The sequence below is a fragment of the Heliangelus exortis genome, chromosome 3, assembly GCF_036169615.1.
Source record: "Heliangelus exortis chromosome 3, bHelExo1.hap1, whole genome shotgun sequence".
NCBI classification, from domain to species: domain Eukaryota; kingdom Metazoa; phylum Chordata; class Aves; order Apodiformes; family Trochilidae; genus Heliangelus; species Heliangelus exortis.
The window spans coordinates 86,191,658-86,208,973 of NC_092424.1; the positions used below are offsets into that span (position 1 = coordinate 86,191,658).

Here is a 17,316-nt window from a genome sequence, read left to right on the forward strand (position 1 = left end):
AGAAAGTGAGTTTTTAGTCCTTCTGGCTATAAACAATAGTTTGAAATGCAAACTGTGTAACTTTTGCCATGATGTCTTTCTTCAGCAAATGTAGTTTTTACAGGTTTTTAACTTCTTTGTGCATTCTAGTATGGCTATAACTGTAGTCTTTGTTAGACTTCACCACTAGCACACCATCAGGGGCAGACTTTATTAGGAGAAGAAAAATACATTATTTGGCTCATGAGCCAGAAATATATGCTCCCAGGTGGGTTAAGTTCTAACATCTTTCTTGCAGCCAGGCATGCTACTTGCAGAGGAAAGATGTGCTTTGCCTCTCCAGGGGAATGGTTATCTTCACTGAGCCTCTTAGAAGAGGCATGTGTGTTATGCCTTTGTCTTGTGGCTATTTACCTGCTTAGAGAGAGAAAACAGAAAATTTGGCAAAAACATTGTAGGCTGGGTGCTGTGAAATGCAAATTGCTGGGATGGATGTGTCACAGAAATGTCTTTTTTTAGATCTTTGAATGACCCCAACCCCACTTTGGTGGATGATATTATAGACCCAAATATACCCTCAGCTTTTTTTCAATCCTTCTGTATAAAAGAAAACCAGCTCATTCCTTTAATTCCCCTGTGCTTCTCTCTGAAACAGTGAGCCCTCTGTCTCACTGGGGTTTGAAGAATCCAGCTGCTGCTTTGAAATTGTATTTCTCCCTGTTCACAGAATCTGTTGGGCTTCATGAACCTCCACTTAGCTTCCTTGAAGTATTTGATTTAATATGAGGAATGGCCTTCCCTCCATTTACTTCATCTTGTTACACACGAATCTCTAATTTATTGCAATTCATTAACATCTCACTCATCTACCAATATATCTGTTTCATCTGTAATGATCTGAATCTTTTGCTGAGTGGGAGTAAGTTTGAAAAGTAGAAGTTATCCTTACTGCAGAACTTGTCTTGGGTTCTTCTGGAAATTCATGGGGTTTGGGTATATTTGCTCTATATTTCATAGAAAATATACAGATCCTTTGATTGATTACATTTCTGATTCCAGCTTTACATAGCAGTATTTTCTGTTTTATCTAGAGTCAGGTCTGATTATTTCTCCTTTACTGACTGATTAATTTTGATTAATTTCATTTAATTTAGGGAACAATCGGCCTGCAAGATGGTGACCCACTGGTAAGATAAATGTTGATGTTTTGGCTGGGTTTTTTTGTTTTTTTTTAAATATTGTCAGACAACCTTATTAAACCTACTTGGCAGTAACTATATGGGTGGTTTTTCAGTGTCCCAATGTCTGTCCACCTGGCCACCCAGGACATGCTGGCTTAATGGGAATGAAGGTAAGACATTACATCATTTCATACAGAGATACTGCCTCAAGTCACTGGGCAAGGTAATTGCTGGCTTGACAGGACAGTTCATTGTTAATTTTGAAAAACAGTGTATCAGTGGGGATAATTAGGCTTATCTCAATTCTTGACTGCCAAAATAACCTCTGGTTCTTTAACCTCTTACTGTTGCAGTAATCTTCAGGGTAAAATTTATCTGTTGTCCTGAAAGGATTAGAGTATGTGAAGGGTTGCTTCATTCATTTTTCTGGACCATTTGTACTCTGACTCCAGAGACACTAAGTATTTCCCTAAATCCTGAAGCTTTTTTAGTTCTTCCTCTTTTCCTGGAAGGCCTGTAACAAAATCAAAATGAGCAACTTTTGAGTCTCATTTTGTCTAATTTTTTTTTTTTTTTTTTTTTAAATGTAGTATTTCCTGGCTTCTAGGAATACTGTTTGCCTGAGGAAAATTGTTATGGGGTAAAATAAGAAGAAATACTGACTTGCCTAGAAGTGCATCCTTTTTAGATCCAGGAGCAGATCCTCTTGAACATGGTACTTACTATGTGGTGTTAACTACATAGGTGAGGAAGCATTGATGAGTGGGGATTGCAGAGGGAACAGCAAGATGGTTCTGAGGAGTCTGTGTCTGTTTAGCAAAACTCAGGTTTTTTTATTGATAAGTATTTGTTTACTTGTTTGTTTGTTTGTTTATTTTGGGTTTTACATTTATTTTAGGGACAGAAAGGTGCAAAAGGAGAGTCTGGTGAACCAGGAAAACAAGGTTATAAGGTAAAAAAAAGAGGAAAAACTGCTGTTGCTTTTAGCAAGCTAATAGTATCTCTTCTTCAAATAGAACCTCTTCTTCAAAAACACCATTATATTGTTTTACTAGAATGCATGAAGACATGCTACATACTAGGATGCTCCAGAGTAACCAAAAGCATATCTCTTTTCTTTTTTCATGTGTTCTGTGTTTATTAAGATGCAGAAGTCATATTCCTCTTGTTTTTTATTTAGTCATTCAATTCAATTATTATGAACTCATGGCAAAACTTGAAGTAAAAAAGTTGTAGAAACTGAAAAAAAAAATTTGGAAAAGTTTCAAACATTTAAATGCAGAAGAATTCTGTGGATTTACCAAGTAAATTGTTCTGTGGTAAAGATAAGTAGAAACATAGAAGAGTGAGAGAAAAATACATTTGAGAGGCAAAGGACACTGCATAAGTTCATAGGCAAAGAGAGATTGTAACTCTAGTAAAAAGTCTGATTCATCTTGAGGACTGAAATGTGAACTCTTTCAAGGTGTTTCATTTGAATTACCCTTTTTAATATGGGAATATTTTAAAGAAAATCTGAGATTTGCACTGCTTTATTCCATGCTCTAATGCTGGAGGAAAAAAGAATCAGAGAAGAGTCTTTTTAAAAAAACATGCTTTCTATTCCTAGGCATATTGAAAATAATATTAGTTTCATAGAAATGGCTTGCCTGGTTTTTGGTTTTTTTCTGGATGTTAAGCCACTTGTCTTATGCTCCAAAATCCCTTTTTGCAAATTAAACTGGCAGTAAATACTGTTGTTTCATTAGTATGCACTCTCATTGTATTAGAGAGATTATAATGTAATCAAGTAGAGGTTTTATCAGGTGCAGCACTTTGCCATTAATTTAAAAAAAATTCTGAAGCATGATGTGTTATTGTGATGGAGTTACTGGGACACCCAATCCATTCACATCTATGGGTGTACCTTCTCTACCAGTTTTAGTTTAAAAAGAACAAGAACACCTAAAGATATTAAAATAAAGAAAAAAATGAATGACAGATTAGGATTAGGATAGAATATTGTTAGGATTAGGATTAAAATATCCTTATTCTTTCTTACACTGGGGTGCTTTGAAATTACCCTTTTGACTAATAGTTGACTAGAATGTGAACCTAAATTAGTATTTGTCTATGGTAGTAGGAAGTAGTGTAACTTCATTTGGATTTCCTTCAAGCAGGACACAGTGGCATAAACCAGTGAGTAATAAATGTACCTCCTATGATGAGAGAGCAATATGCATGGTATGGATGGATTATCCATAATGGTATGGATTACCCACAGATGTATTCCTTCTGCTTTCCCAGGGTGAAGAAGGGGACCAAGGACCCAGTGGAGAAGTGGGAGCTCAAGGCCCTCCAGTAAAGTATTTCCCTTTAAATAGTGTTACCCGTTTGCTTTATTATGTCATATCTTTTTTTTGTTTGTTTTCATTTTATTGTAAGAAAACAGATATCATAGAATCTCCACATAATTTTTATTCTGCCATATTGTATATGAGTGAAAATAGAATTATTTAAGTCCCTTCAAAATGCTTTGTTATTGCTAGGCACCAAGCTCTAAATAGTATCACGGAAAGGTCAATTTTAAAAGTATTTCATGTCCTAAATTTTGTATTGTGCTTAGATTTTGCAAATAATTAGGGCTTTTTTAGTGGTTTTTGTTGCTGCTGTTTTTTTCTTTTCCTTGGCCTTCCTTTTTGTAATTTTGATGATTCTAACTTCATCTTTGCAAAACTAGTGCTTATTTAAAACATGGTTAACTGTGAAATTCAGGCTTAGCCAAGTCTTGAGGATGAAATAGCAGCCACTGAAGAACAGATTATTTTTTCATTTTTTGTTTTTTCATTTTTTTTACCTTTTGCATGCCAAAGAAGCATCCATACACTTACAATTTTGGAATTACTCTTTTGTACTGCTTCACTTCTTTGTTCTGGCACAAACCTGCTCAGCTTGTTTCCGTATGAGGAACTCTTCTGATGGTCACCACAGCTGAACAGGCAATAGGGAACAGAACAAAGGAGTCATTCTAAGTGAGAGAAATAGGCATAGACCTTAGGCATAACACATTTAATTTCTATAGTTATTTTCTCTGAGGTCTTATACCTTTTTCCTAATTGTGAAACTATTTCTTTATTGCCATTGGTGTCCAGGTGTGAGACAGTTTCCAAAAGCTTACCTCAATGCACATGACATCCAGATCCTAAATTACAGAATTTTCTATAAACTTAGGACAACATAAACCTTTGGATTAGGGCTAAAGAAAGGTAAAGAGAGAACATGAGTAAAATTTCATTAAGTAAATGAAAAGGTGTAATCCTTCTTAAGTTTGATGCTGAGAAAAGTATCCCTGAAGCAGAGAAAGTAATTTGTGTAAGATGCAGCTTCTGCTGTGTGGAGGGCCTGTGGGGACCTATTAATTTAGCTAAGTTTGGTAAAGTTCTTTTATGATTGTGAAATTTAGTCGACTAAAAAACAACTAGAGATTGACTTCCTACTACCCCCCCCAGCCCCTTTTTTTAATGCATTACCCATTTCACTTCAGTATTTCACCAGTTTATGACCTTACAAACAAGCTTTAAAATATAGTTTCTTATTAAAATGTAGAATTCATGATAGGCACGTGATGTAAGATAGACAGTCTATGGCAGAGAGGATAGATAAGGCTTTAGAAGCACAGATGGAGAGGCTGTAGACTCTTACATTTTTTTTTTTTTTGCATGTTTCTTACACAAACAAATGTAAGGCTCAGATCATTTAGAAATCTTGTCTCCACAGCAGCACCTGCAAGCCAAGACTTTCATGTGGTGAAAGGGGAGGTTTAAATGTGTCAGGGGAGATTTAGACTAGATGTTAGGAAATATTTTCTCCTAATGTTAGGAAATATTTTTTCACTGAGGGGGTTGCCAGGCATTGGAATGGCCTGCCCAGAACAGTGGTGAAGTCACCATCCCTAGAGGCATTTAAAAGGCAATTGGACCTGGTCTTTAAAGACATGGTTTAGTAGTTTGCTTATGGTGCTGGTCAAAGTTTGGACTGGATGATATTGGAGGTCACTTCCAACCTAAACATTCTGTGATTCTGTAATGCTTTAAGAAGAAGACTTGCATAAGATAGCAAACTCTGGGAGAGGTCTTTGTTTTGATAGAAAGTAATGGATGCCACAGGGTGCCTGTCAGAGAATTAGACTGAGTCTTTCCCTTGTTGGGATGCTGTAGTCACTACTGCATTATCCTGATTTTTCTCACGTTTTAAGTTGACAGAGCTCTAAATGTTCTGTGCAGGATTCCATCTAAAATTAGGAGCAAGTTAAAGAGCTGCCCATCTAGAGTCTGGTCAAGGATTAGGTTTTCCTGTGTTACACTGAAGTGCCTGTAGCTATTTCATTTCATTAACACAGTTGTAATGCATTCTTGTTGCAAGTCAAAGATGTTATGGCTGAGGCTTTGGTCTCTGCAGAGAGATGTGTCATGTAGTTTCAGACTCCCAGGAAGAGGAAAAAAATGGAGCCAAATTTCCCACAAACCACGTTTTTAAGGGAAGGGATGGTAGTTCACAATACATCCTGCTGCACAAGGATGTCTGTTCAGCCCAGCCTCACAGGTGTGGCAGGTGTATAAACTTAGCACTTGTATTCTCAAAAACCTTGCTCAATTTTGTCTGCCTCTAGAGATCTATAAATCTGCTGGTACCCTTCTCCTGTATCTGTCATAACCCACTTAAGACAACTTACAACTTTTGCAAATGTGGCCTTCATGTGGCCCTCTCACAGAGGCAGCAAAGGGAAAATGTTTCAACTGCAGTAATCAAGGAGATAAATTAGTTCATTTTTTTTCCCCTGTCCTTAGGGCATATTTGTGGTTGTACTATTCAACCTGTCTTAAATTAGTAAAAATTCAAATTACCATATGAATTAAATATTCTAATACAGAAAGTAGGTGACTTTATTCTTCTCTACTAAGAAAATAATAAAATAAGCATAAAAAAGCTTGAAGAACTCTGAGTCTTTCATGTGAAAACTGGAACACTCCTAATGAAAAGATATACGCATAATTTGAATATGATTTTCGTTTTCAGGGCATCCTAGGTATCAGAGGTATAACTGGTATAACAGGACCAAAAGGTACCAAAGTGAGTATTAAACTTTCTTCCATAAAATGTCCTGAGTAAAAGAAAACTTATACTCCTGAATGTTTTTGAAGCTTATTTAAATTTCTCTTCTTTTTTTCCCTTCATTTTCTCTCCTGCCAGCTGTATTTCCATAGTTACTGAACTTCTAGTTAGGAAGACAGGCAGCTTGGTCCTACTGATCAATGACATACATGTACTCTTTACACCTTTTTCTCTGATCCTTGGATTTACAATAGTTTGGCATGTGTGCAAGTACATAGTTAACTTGTAACAGTAAGTTATAGCAGTTATAAACAATACCATACATTTTTAAAGATAAAATTCAGTAAGTAGTCCCTCCTATGATTTGCATTTTCCTGAAGCCTTTTGCTTTTATTGAGAGTCTGTTCTTTTTTCCATTCTTTCTGTCTCTTGCAGCTTTTGTGTCCTAAATTGCTGCCAGTGGGATTCATGTTTATATGGGCTCTGACTTTGCTGGGTAATTTTCCTGCTGTTCATCAAAGTGTTTCTAACTGTTATTTCAAAACTGACTGTTGCATTCCTATTCTTATGGTCTTGCTAAATCTATAGATAAAAATTTTTAGAAATCATGCCATTTTCTCCTCTCCAGAAATGAAATTACCTACAGGGTAGCAATTGCATTGTTTCGTTGAACCATGTTATAAAAATAGCTGCACCAGACTTGTTGATGTCTATTCACTTTTTAATGCTCTTCTATTATGTGGTGAAGGACATAGTATTGTTAAGGAACACACAGACACTTTCTGAAGTGTCCTGAAAAGGTTTACCTCCTTGCTGACAGATTTTTAGATAATGAACTGGATGTCATTTTTTAATTACATTTTCCCAAAATTTAAGAATAATTGCTTTCATAACTCCACAAAATACCAAGATAGATTTTTAAAAAAAATTTAAAATGCCTTTGTGGTGTGGTGGTATTTTTATTTTATGTTTTTTTATTTGTAGCTATAAAAACCCTCAGCTGTAGAGAATTTGCAGCTCCCAGGAAACCGGGAAGGAGCATAAGTAATTGGTGTTTCAGAACCTCATTTTAATGCCTTGTATTTATGTGTTTTTTAGGGAGCTCGTGGGCTTGATGGTGATCCTGGTCCCCAGGGTCTTCCTGGTGCACCTGTAAGTACATAGCATGTTAGACAAACACTACCCAGGGTCTGCCCAGTTAGATACTAAGTCCTGAAATGTGGCTGTCAATTAGAAAGGCCTCTGATTACTCTAATTCCATTGATTCTTGCAGGTTAATAAATGATAGGAAAGTAATGTGAAGTCCAGAATCCTTTACTGTCCCCAAGGATTTAAGGAGTAGATGAAAAATTTTTAGACTCTTAGTATGTTATTTTTACCTCTTTATTCTGAGTGTTTGTGTGCATTAGGGTGGTTTGGAATTTTGCAAGTTTTAAACTGGAAAGTATTAATTCATTAAAACAAAAGCAGTACAGGGCAGGTAGCTGTTAGCTGCAGTTTTAAGAATCTGCATTTTAAAATATAGTATAAGCTTTAGATGTCTGCTTTAACCAAGTCTGAATTGTACTGTTGTTGATTTACTGGAGGTTTTAGCTAATAAATGTGAGTGTATTCTGGTAGTACTGCTAAAATAATTTTTTTTTTTTCTTGTAGGGGGATCAAGGCCAGAGGGGTCCACTGGGAGAGACAGGTCCAAAGGGAGAAAGGGTGAGCACAGCCAAATTTCAGCTCATGTTAACTTGCAAACATTGGTTACTTATTGCATATAAACATACAGTATAATTAGTACTCTCAGAGTAATGCATATCTGAATGAATGTGTTGACATGCTTTGCATCTGGCATTGCAATGCATTTATTAAAAAGTATTTATTTTAAAAAGTATTTTTAAAAAGGCATTATTATTATTCTTAGGGCCCTCAAGGTACAAGAGGAATAAATGGTCTCCCTGGGCCTAAAGGAGAGTCTGTATGTATATTTCATCTCTTCATTTGCTCACTGTTATGCTAGTTTGTATATCAAAAGTAGAGCTTTGGTGAAATCTCTCCAGCCATGCATTAATTTTTTATTATTGTTTTTCTTTCTTTCTAGGGCTTACCAGGAGTTGACGGCCGGGAAGGGATCCCTGGAATGCCTGGAGCAAAAGTAAGGCACAGTTGGTATTTATATGAGCTTTGGTGGTGCACTAGATTTGTTCACTCATTTGTGGCTTTTTATTGTGCTGCATCCTGTGGCTTTGTGCATGTTATTAGGGCAACTGAATGGACTTTCCCATCCTACAGATTCAGAAGTACTACAGCTCTGTGTTCCAGAAATAAAATTTTCCCTTTTGTTTGATTTATATAAATTGCAACTTCAAATGTTTTTCAGGGTGAACCAGGAAAACCTGGAGCTCCAGGTGATGCTGGGCTTCAGGGACTGCCAGTAAGTATCTGGTATTTTACCTCTGAAAGTTAGGCTTTGCTCAAAGCACAGAAAAACCATATATAGGTTAGTTTGATGCTGTTGTTGCAGTAATATAAATGAAAACCTAAGCAAAAGACCCAGGAAGAGTATATGCAATGCAAGGGGAAATTCAGCTATGGGTATCCAAAACATTTTGCAAAAGCCTGGATCTCCTCCTGGTTCTGTAGTTCAAAATGTTTGTGGCCAATATGCAATTATTTTAGGACTCCTCATATCTGAGACCTTTTGGCTACCATGGTGTGATTCCACATTACAAGTGGTCTCATTGTATTGGTTAGGGCCAAACCTGATTCTCAGAACACTGAGAATCTATTTCTAGTACAAGCCAGAAAAAGCCACAGCTCCTCACTTTTCCATGCTCCTTTTGCCAGTTTCTGAAGTAGGAACAATAGTCCTTATCTCTTACTTTGTAAATAGGAGGGATTCAAGCTGTTACTGGTCAGTTACTGGATAAAAGTACTTCATTATCATGTAAAAGGACTAGAAATACTCCACATGAGAAAGATGTTTTTTAACACCATATGCTATTTCGCTGACAAGAAATAAACACTGTAAATGTTGTTTCTTTCAGGGATTACCAGGCTCTCCAGGTGTGAAAGGCATTTCTGGCCCAAAGGTAAATCATCTTGAGTACTGACTTTCTTATAATACTGTATTTGTATTAATCAAATTCTAAAGTATTCAATGAAATTATATTAACTTCCCATTATGCTAAGACACAAGCCTTTGGCTGAAACAATTAAATACATTCTTCCATCAACTCTACCTCTGTGCCTTTTCATTAATCTTTTGCTACATGATGTGTTTTTTACTATTCCAGGCATTAAGTAATACCTTAAAAAAGAGCATTTGCTTTAAAATTTGTGGAAGTCATTGCTAGACAAGGTATATGACATGGGTACTGCACTACAGTTTGAAATGAGGGATATGATTCTGTGATCTCATATAAAAATAATCTTTATAGCTGCCCTGATTTGACTGAATAACCTTGATTGTCATCTCTGTTTATCTACCACCAAAACGCAACATCAGTTCCAATAATGTTTCATAGAATCATAGCAAAAGGTTGGAAGGATCATCTGTCTTGGCAAAGGCATGGTTTAATAAAGTTTGAGTTTGAATGATTGACAATATAGAACATTTCAGATAATAATATTTGGGTTTAGTTTTGAGTAACCAGTAAAGAAAACTAGATGTAAATTTTTTCTGAAATTACATGGAATGATATTATCCTTCTGTAATCTGAGTGCAGTAATTAAGTCTATTTGGGATTTGTTAGTATGTAAATAATGAAATAAACAAAATCTGACTTGAAAAATTAATAGAAGCAATTAGTTAATTAAAGTTAAACAAAACCCGAAAGAACTGTGGAAGTTCAAAAATGAACACAGTCTGGTTATTTTAGACCTTATTGATTTCCTTATTTTTTCTTTTAAAATTGAACTGTAATCCATCAACTTGGCTAATATTTTTCATCTTCTGTCCAACAGGGTAGCAGAGGTCCCCCTGGGGTGCCAGGTTTGATGGGAAATTCTGGTAAACAAGTAAGATCATTAATCATATGCAAAAGATACAGAAAAATGGAAGGTTTTGCACTGTGCATAAAATCAATTTTCACATTTTTTGCTTTCTCTCTGTCAACCAAATAGGGTCAACAAGGGCCAGAAGGAGAAGCAGGTCCAACAGGACCTAGAGGACCACCAGTAAGTATTGAATTAAATGAGTGCATGTAACATGCAGTCTCTCAAGTTATGGTTGCTGAAGCTAACCACAAGGTATAAGTAATATTCAGCACAACTGCTAATTTTTAAAATACTTGGTTTTCTTTAATTCCCTTTGGTACCAGGTGGATGTACATCATCACACAGAGAAATCCAGAAGCACGTTTCCTATGACTGTTGCTGGTTTTGATGATAAATTTTAAACCTCTGGTCTTTGTTTTTAAATGTGCTGAGTAAAAGCCCAGAGGGAATGAGAGTGGCTTGTGACAAAAAGCTGGAACCAAGCACCTGTTATTCTACTGCAACTCCCACCAGTGGCATTGAAAAGCTTAAACTCACTAGCTGTTAGTAATTCACTTGCTCTTTTATTTACCTGTTTCAGCCTCTTAAAGAAGCTTGTGCAGTATATTGCAAGGCTTAGCTGCAAAGTGCAAGGTTTTGCACTTTGGTCTGAGCATTGAGAACATGATTTTTTGTTTTTGGTTAGGGCCTATATCTAATAGAAGTGATGTGAACAATGAGGCAAGGTATGGAAGGAAGCTTAGCTGCCGGTCCTACCTAGTAAAGAGAATGTCTGCAGTCTGTTCTCAACCTTCTTGGTGAAATGGGGACTTGGCATGGTTTGTGTTCATCCTTTTAAACTCTCTTAACACCTCTTCATGTCTAAGAGTAGGCAGAGTGAAATCAAATTGCACTTGGGAAGCAGTCTCTTGCTTGTGTTCCCAAAACTTCTCGGGTATTATCTAGGAAAGTCCAGCTCCCCTCAGACAAGAGCTTGCTAACCATTTATCATGGATGACAGTGGAATGCTGCTTTGGCCTGAGCCTTGGCCCTTTATAGTTGGTATTATGAATGCAGCTATAATAGTGTGAAGTATAGCAGTTGTCTCTACTTAGAAACACTGATGTTGTTGTTTCTCTCACTGGAATTTTTCCTTAACACTGTAAAGATTCAGAAGGCTGGAGAAATTGTTGCTGGGCAGACAGCTTGCTGCAGGAAATAAATGTGCTGAGAAAAGGGAACTGATGGCAGAAGGATAAGTGTTCCTGAGGCATGCTTGGTGTACTAGATAGTCTGCTGGGTACAGATTTCTGATTCCCTCTAGGGTTGCCCTGGTATGGTCTGAAGTTACATACAGCTGAGTTCCCTTTGCTGTTAATCATGAGAGGGATGACAGGGTCAGTGATTTGAAGAAAATTTTTGTATACCAAAATTCAGTCTGGTGGCATTGACAAAGTTACAGGCTCTGTAAACAATTACTTTTGCGAGGTCCTCTCTTGCCACTTGTATCCTGGAATTTTCTGAGTTTCTGCTAATATACAGTGACATAACAGTTTTCTCATGCAGTTGTAGAGTTATCCTCATTCAGAGCTAAGAGTTACTGATAGGGATAGATGAGTAAGGGTATTCCATGGGTCAGGAATATGTTCTCTGAATTAACTCTTAAATATACAGCAGCAGTCAGCCAAAAGATAGAGTTTTCTTCTGTAGTTTGCATCATTGTGTGCTTGATGCATTAATTTGTGAGATCACATTTATTTTATCTGAGTATATGAGTGCTCTATCTTCAGCTACCTATGAATGATATGAAAGGAGGATTATATGAGGATGCACTTACTAGGATGGAATATACGTATCTTCTTCCTACAGACCCATGTTGCAAGCATTTATTTTTGTTGTTTGTGTTTAAAAGTATTGAGTGTACTGGAAAAAGTTTTCAGCCCTGTTCTTCTCATACCAGGAATGAGAATTATAATTGAATCAGACCAAAGAAATTGTTAACTCTGATAATGCACTGTAATCTGCTAAACTATGCTTTTAATCCTTTCAATGTGAACATGAATTTACAAAATCAGCGGTCCATAGAACAGGAGTTGACATGCAAGGTTAATTATTAGTTACCCCATAGTTGTTTTGAAACACTTAATGCAGATTAAAATACAATGATTTTTCTGTTTTTCACTCTAGAGACCAGCTTGTCTTTATTTTCTCTTTCTTTACAAAGTGTGCTCACTTTGGAAAACATCTGAGGATTAGAACAAAAGCACAGAAAGAAAAAACTTTTGGTCAATACAAAATGGATAAAAGACTTAAATTATTGATAATAAGGTCATTTTGCATGTAGAGCATCAAACAGTAATCTTCCTTCTCATCTATAGTTCCTTTAAAGTTATAAAGAGCCTTAAACAATAACTAGGTTTAGCTTTCTTCTGCTCAAGACTACAAGCAGCATATGACTGGAATGGCTTTCTGCTTTCTTATTTGGAAACACTGGAAAAAATAATGCTTCTACACAGAAAACTGGAATGATCAGCATTTTTTGTAGAAGAAGGATACAAGGGTGGATTACTGAATCTCAGTGAGCTTTGGTCCAGTTTGAGTTTATATTTGTTTACATGGCAAAATAGGGTCCTTTTTCTTTCTTGTGCAGCATTTACCTGTAGATACATTTGAGCCTCAGCTTTAGGACTCTGCCCTTACCTTTCCAGGAAAAAAAAATAATTGCTGGTTAACTAATTCTACATACTATGATTTTCAAAGTTCTGAAACTACTAATTTTGAAAATAAATTCAGAAAAGCTTTGATATTTACTCTAAAGATAAATTTTCTTGTGAATATTTTGTACCTTCTTCAGATTTTAAAGTTTCTTCACAACTTTAATATTGATATTAAATATTTGGGGTTTGACCAAAGTTTTGTACCTTTCAAAGTCTGAGGATTTTATGGTTACCACTCAGGTACTTTTCTTGTGGTTTTCCTTCCTATTTTGAATTATCCTCTTTAGTACTCACCTCATTTCTCTGTGCCTTACCCTTTGTTCCACTTCACTCTTGGTAATAGATTTTGGTACCAGAATCAGAAAGGGCTGGGCTTCTTCCTTGGAATTGTAGGATATGAAAAACTTCACTCCCCTAATGTGTTCCTGAACAACAGCAGCCACATGAGGGAATTCATTTTCCCATTTCACTCTCCTTCTTCACATCACTACTGGAGAATGACAGGATGGCTGGTAGCTCCAGGATGGCCAGAACTGTAGAGGAAAGGGCCTCCAATCAAGGTTAGGTGGAAGGTAGCAAGGCTGACTGCTAATACTGTCAGCAGACTTATATCTGCACTAGAGAAAAATAACACATCTACATCTGTATTATGTTAAAAATTGCCTGACTTTCCAGCTTTAGCTATTGCAAAAGGCATACTTTGTGAGAAAATTTTCATTTCAACTAAAATGTAGGTGTTTTGAGAAGTTACACAATGGAGCACTATTAAGCAGTCATTAGTGACTCTGTGGGAGAAATTATTACTTCCATACTGCTTTCATAATAGCCTGTAGCATCCTCTGGCATAAACCATGTTATTTCAATGTCACTTGACATAGTTAAACAGCTCTTGAAATGTAGTTGGAATGGTATTTATTGTTGTTAAGCAGAAGATTCAAATTTTGGCATTCTGAGGGTCTGTAAACTCTTACGGTCTCATAGGGAAGGTATTAAATGGTTGAAAACAAGATAACTAACTCTTTAATTATAAATAGGCAAACTGGTTTGTTGGGACACTCTTACCTCGCTGCTGGCAACTCTCCCTTGGAGAAAACAACTTTTAAAAGTACCATTTTAGTCCTTCATCATTTTTTCTTAGAAAAATTAAGTTGGCACTTGTGCAAAAAAATGGAAGTTTTATTTACTTAGTTCAATTTTCATCTTTGCAGTCAAGCTGAAAGAAAGTGGGAGAAACATGGAAATTTTCTCTTTTGTTTCTAAATTGAAAATGTTCTTCATTCTACTCTAATTGTTGTGTCAGTTAACCTGATGTTTGCTTCATGTTATGCTAGCCAATCCAAGTAATTACCAAACTCATTTGTGATTTAAACCTTTTTAAGCAGGTCACCATGGCAGGAGGCCCAAAGGAAGCAATTCTCAAACATCAGTGTGTCATTCCCAATCAGTGGAATTTAGCCACACTTCCTAAGCTGCTTAACCATTTTCTTTCATATTTGCTGAGATTTAGTAAGATTTAATTTTTCATATTGTGTCTGCAGAAAATACTGACTGCTACCTTTGCTTTTTTCATCCCTGGTTTTTCTTCAGTTATTTAACCTTTAAATTGCTGACATTTGGAGAATGTATATCTATCCCATCCTGTGGTTTTGAAGTGAAAAGAGAGCTTGGACCACTGAAGTATCAATTTTACTTGAAGTTTAAAACTTGCCTACCAAACTGAGCAGTCTGTTCATGTATATGTAGACCAGCAAACATATGTTGTTAAGGATTTAGGATGCAATACACGTTTTCCAAACATTGGCAATAGAGGTTAAGTAGCCAGCTGCCTAAGATTTGATGCTGTAGTCCCCTCTGACAGACTTCTCAGACATGCCTTTTTGTTTTGGTTCATTTATAAAAAGGGAACTGGGAGATTACCTTGGTTGTGGTAGTAATATATCAGATATCCTAAAGCTTGATGAGAATACTGTTTTAACCATTTTAAATTACATTCAGCTAAATAACTTTTTGAGTCTTCAAAGATAATTTTCTTTGTTTTACCTATCCTGAAATGTATCCTTCATTACCCCAACAATTATAACTAGTTTAATTAGTTTAGGGTTTTTTTGTGATATTCATTTAACATCACTCTACTGAAATAATGGATAATTTTCCAGGGCTGTTGGTGTAGTGGTACTGGTAGTGTGGTAGGATGAAATGTCCTTGCCTCCTTTTGTATGTGTTTAGGTACTAGAGTGCATGTTTTGTATATATAATTTCAGAGGTGTTCCACAAATGGTGAGTCACAGTTTACAGTTAAGATACAGGTAAGGGGTTTAGCATTGCACAGGCCATAGCAGAGTCAAAAGAACAAAAAGAATCTCCATCCTGCAACATACACTTTTTGTCCAGTAAACCTAAGCCTTTAGATGGATGTGACTAAACTTTCTGACCTTGCACAATTCTGCAGTGTTTTTACAGAGTAGCATGGTCTCCACTCTCACTTACTGACTACACAGCTTAGCCAAACATAACCTCTGGCTGTCAGCAAATATCCCAGTGTTGGTTTCTACTGAACAGTGTAGACAATAACCTGAATAAAAATGGACTTCTATGGACTTAGTGTACTAAACATGCTCTAGGCTTCAGTTAACACTATAGATGCAACCAGTATGTAAGGTCTCTATCCCTTATACTTGGCCACAGTATCACCCTTGAAGAGAACTGCAGCTACTGGGCTGCTTGTTGTGCTTGAAGCATGGCACATTTAAGAGGGAGGTACATTTCATGCTACATTGATCTTGTACCATTATCCTGAGCAGTACTATTTAATTATTGAGAGAGCTGAAAAGGGACATTTAAAATCTAAAAAAAAATATAAATTGCTATATACTTATTCTAGCAAATAGTAGTTTCTATTTTTGAATGCTTTTTAGTTCTGTGCCAAAGGAAGTGTCCTGTTGATGCTTCCATGGGTAAATCCCTGGAATTAATGATGCCACTGAGATTTTGGATGAAAACAGTTGTGGTCAATTAAAGCCTCACAAGCATATAACTGATAAATGGGTGATGTTTCACAGAAATTTTGAAATGCAATGTTCAGAAATGTCCATTCCAAAGTGTACTTTGTTTTTTCTTATTCAGCAGAGATATAATTCCTTATGGCACTGCTATTGAGTATACTAAAAATTGGTATGATATATATTATAAAAATATAAAACCAAAATTCTTAAGTAGAGTTTATTACATTATACATTGAATTAGAGATTGTCATCTTTCAAGGGATGGTAATTAGTGTTTTGATTATCTTGGCAGCTAAGTGAGATGAAGATTATCTAGGGAGTATTCTGATTATTGCTCTACTTAGATTGATCAACAGGAAATCAATATGCCAGTTGTTTTAGCATGAGAATGAATTCTGTAACTGCTTGTGGGAATTCTACAAAAGAATCCAATCTTTAAAATTCAGTGAGAAAGAAAACATCCCAGACAACTTAAAGGAAGGTCTCCTGTAAATCCTATAATGTCTCCTTATGCATGTTGAATTCCAAGATAATAGATCTAAATGTAGATCTAACAAAACAGTAAGAGACCCATTAACTCTTCATTTGACTGTATTGAGTGATGCAGCAACCCTGCCTTGGACTAAAGAGAAGACAGATTTTGTTGTAGCCAGAGGCCAGAGTCCATTGGCTGTGGAAGGCTGCACCCTGGTACTGTTCAGCATCATGGTGCTGTTTCATCCTGCTGCCATTTCACAAGTGCCTTGCTGCCCTTTGGGAGAATGAGCCCAACCTCAGCAGTACTCACAAGCTGAGTGATAACACACTTGATGGAAATCAATTATAATAGTGAGTAACTTAGAGCACAGCAGAAGATTTCATCTGATGCAACTACAGATGTCAATGTTTGAACCATTTATTGCAGAAGCCCTCTTGGAGGCTATGGGGAAAGTGTAGATACTTCTAGGACATGACTTATGATGTATTTAAAAAGTTTACATGAGGCCATTTCAAGGTGTTGGGGTTTTTTTCACCTCCTATGAAGGCTTGCAAGTGTAACTAGCTCAGTGTAAATCCTATCCCAGGGCCATTGCAGTCAGATATTACTTGAAGGAAGCTTCACAGTCTTCTAATGATGCCACAGACCACTGAGATTCTCGATTGTTGTTTGTGCTACAGACTCCCTGCTAGTCATAAAATTTATTGTACAATTCCTTTTTATATTTATAATACATAGGTTTGAAGTGATTTGTCCTTACAGACATAATGACAGTGTTTATGGTAAATATGATCCTTTTGTATTCGAATCTTCTGTATATTAACCTTCTCATTTACCACTTGAGAAAAACATTGATTTTAGAAAAGATGCCTGTATTGTATATTTGACAAAAGATTTTTTTG

The 17,316-nt window shown here is 36.2% G+C and overlaps 1 protein-coding gene across 2 annotated transcripts in view; it reads left to right on the forward strand.

The window, feature by feature from the left end:
* The window catches only part of COL9A1 (collagen type IX alpha 1 chain), a 64,896-nt gene that overhangs the window by 31,245 nt on the left and 16,335 nt on the right, over positions 1–17,316 (forward strand). For both annotated transcript variants that reach the window (XM_071741607.1, XM_071741608.1), the window contains 13 exons: positions 1,134–1,166; positions 1,274–1,330; positions 2,059–2,112; positions 3,447–3,500; positions 6,216–6,269; positions 7,350–7,403; positions 7,905–7,958; positions 8,164–8,217; positions 8,341–8,394; positions 8,620–8,673; positions 9,287–9,331; positions 10,206–10,259; positions 10,365–10,418. In XM_071741607.1, coding sequence (XP_071597708.1) covers positions 1,134–1,166; positions 1,274–1,330; positions 2,059–2,112; positions 3,447–3,500; positions 6,216–6,269; positions 7,350–7,403; positions 7,905–7,958; positions 8,164–8,217; positions 8,341–8,394; positions 8,620–8,673; positions 9,287–9,331; positions 10,206–10,259; positions 10,365–10,418 — 675 coding nt within the window. The remainder of the gene's footprint in view (positions 1–1,133; positions 1,167–1,273; positions 1,331–2,058; positions 2,113–3,446; positions 3,501–6,215; positions 6,270–7,349; positions 7,404–7,904; positions 7,959–8,163; positions 8,218–8,340; positions 8,395–8,619; positions 8,674–9,286; positions 9,332–10,205; positions 10,260–10,364; positions 10,419–17,316) is intronic.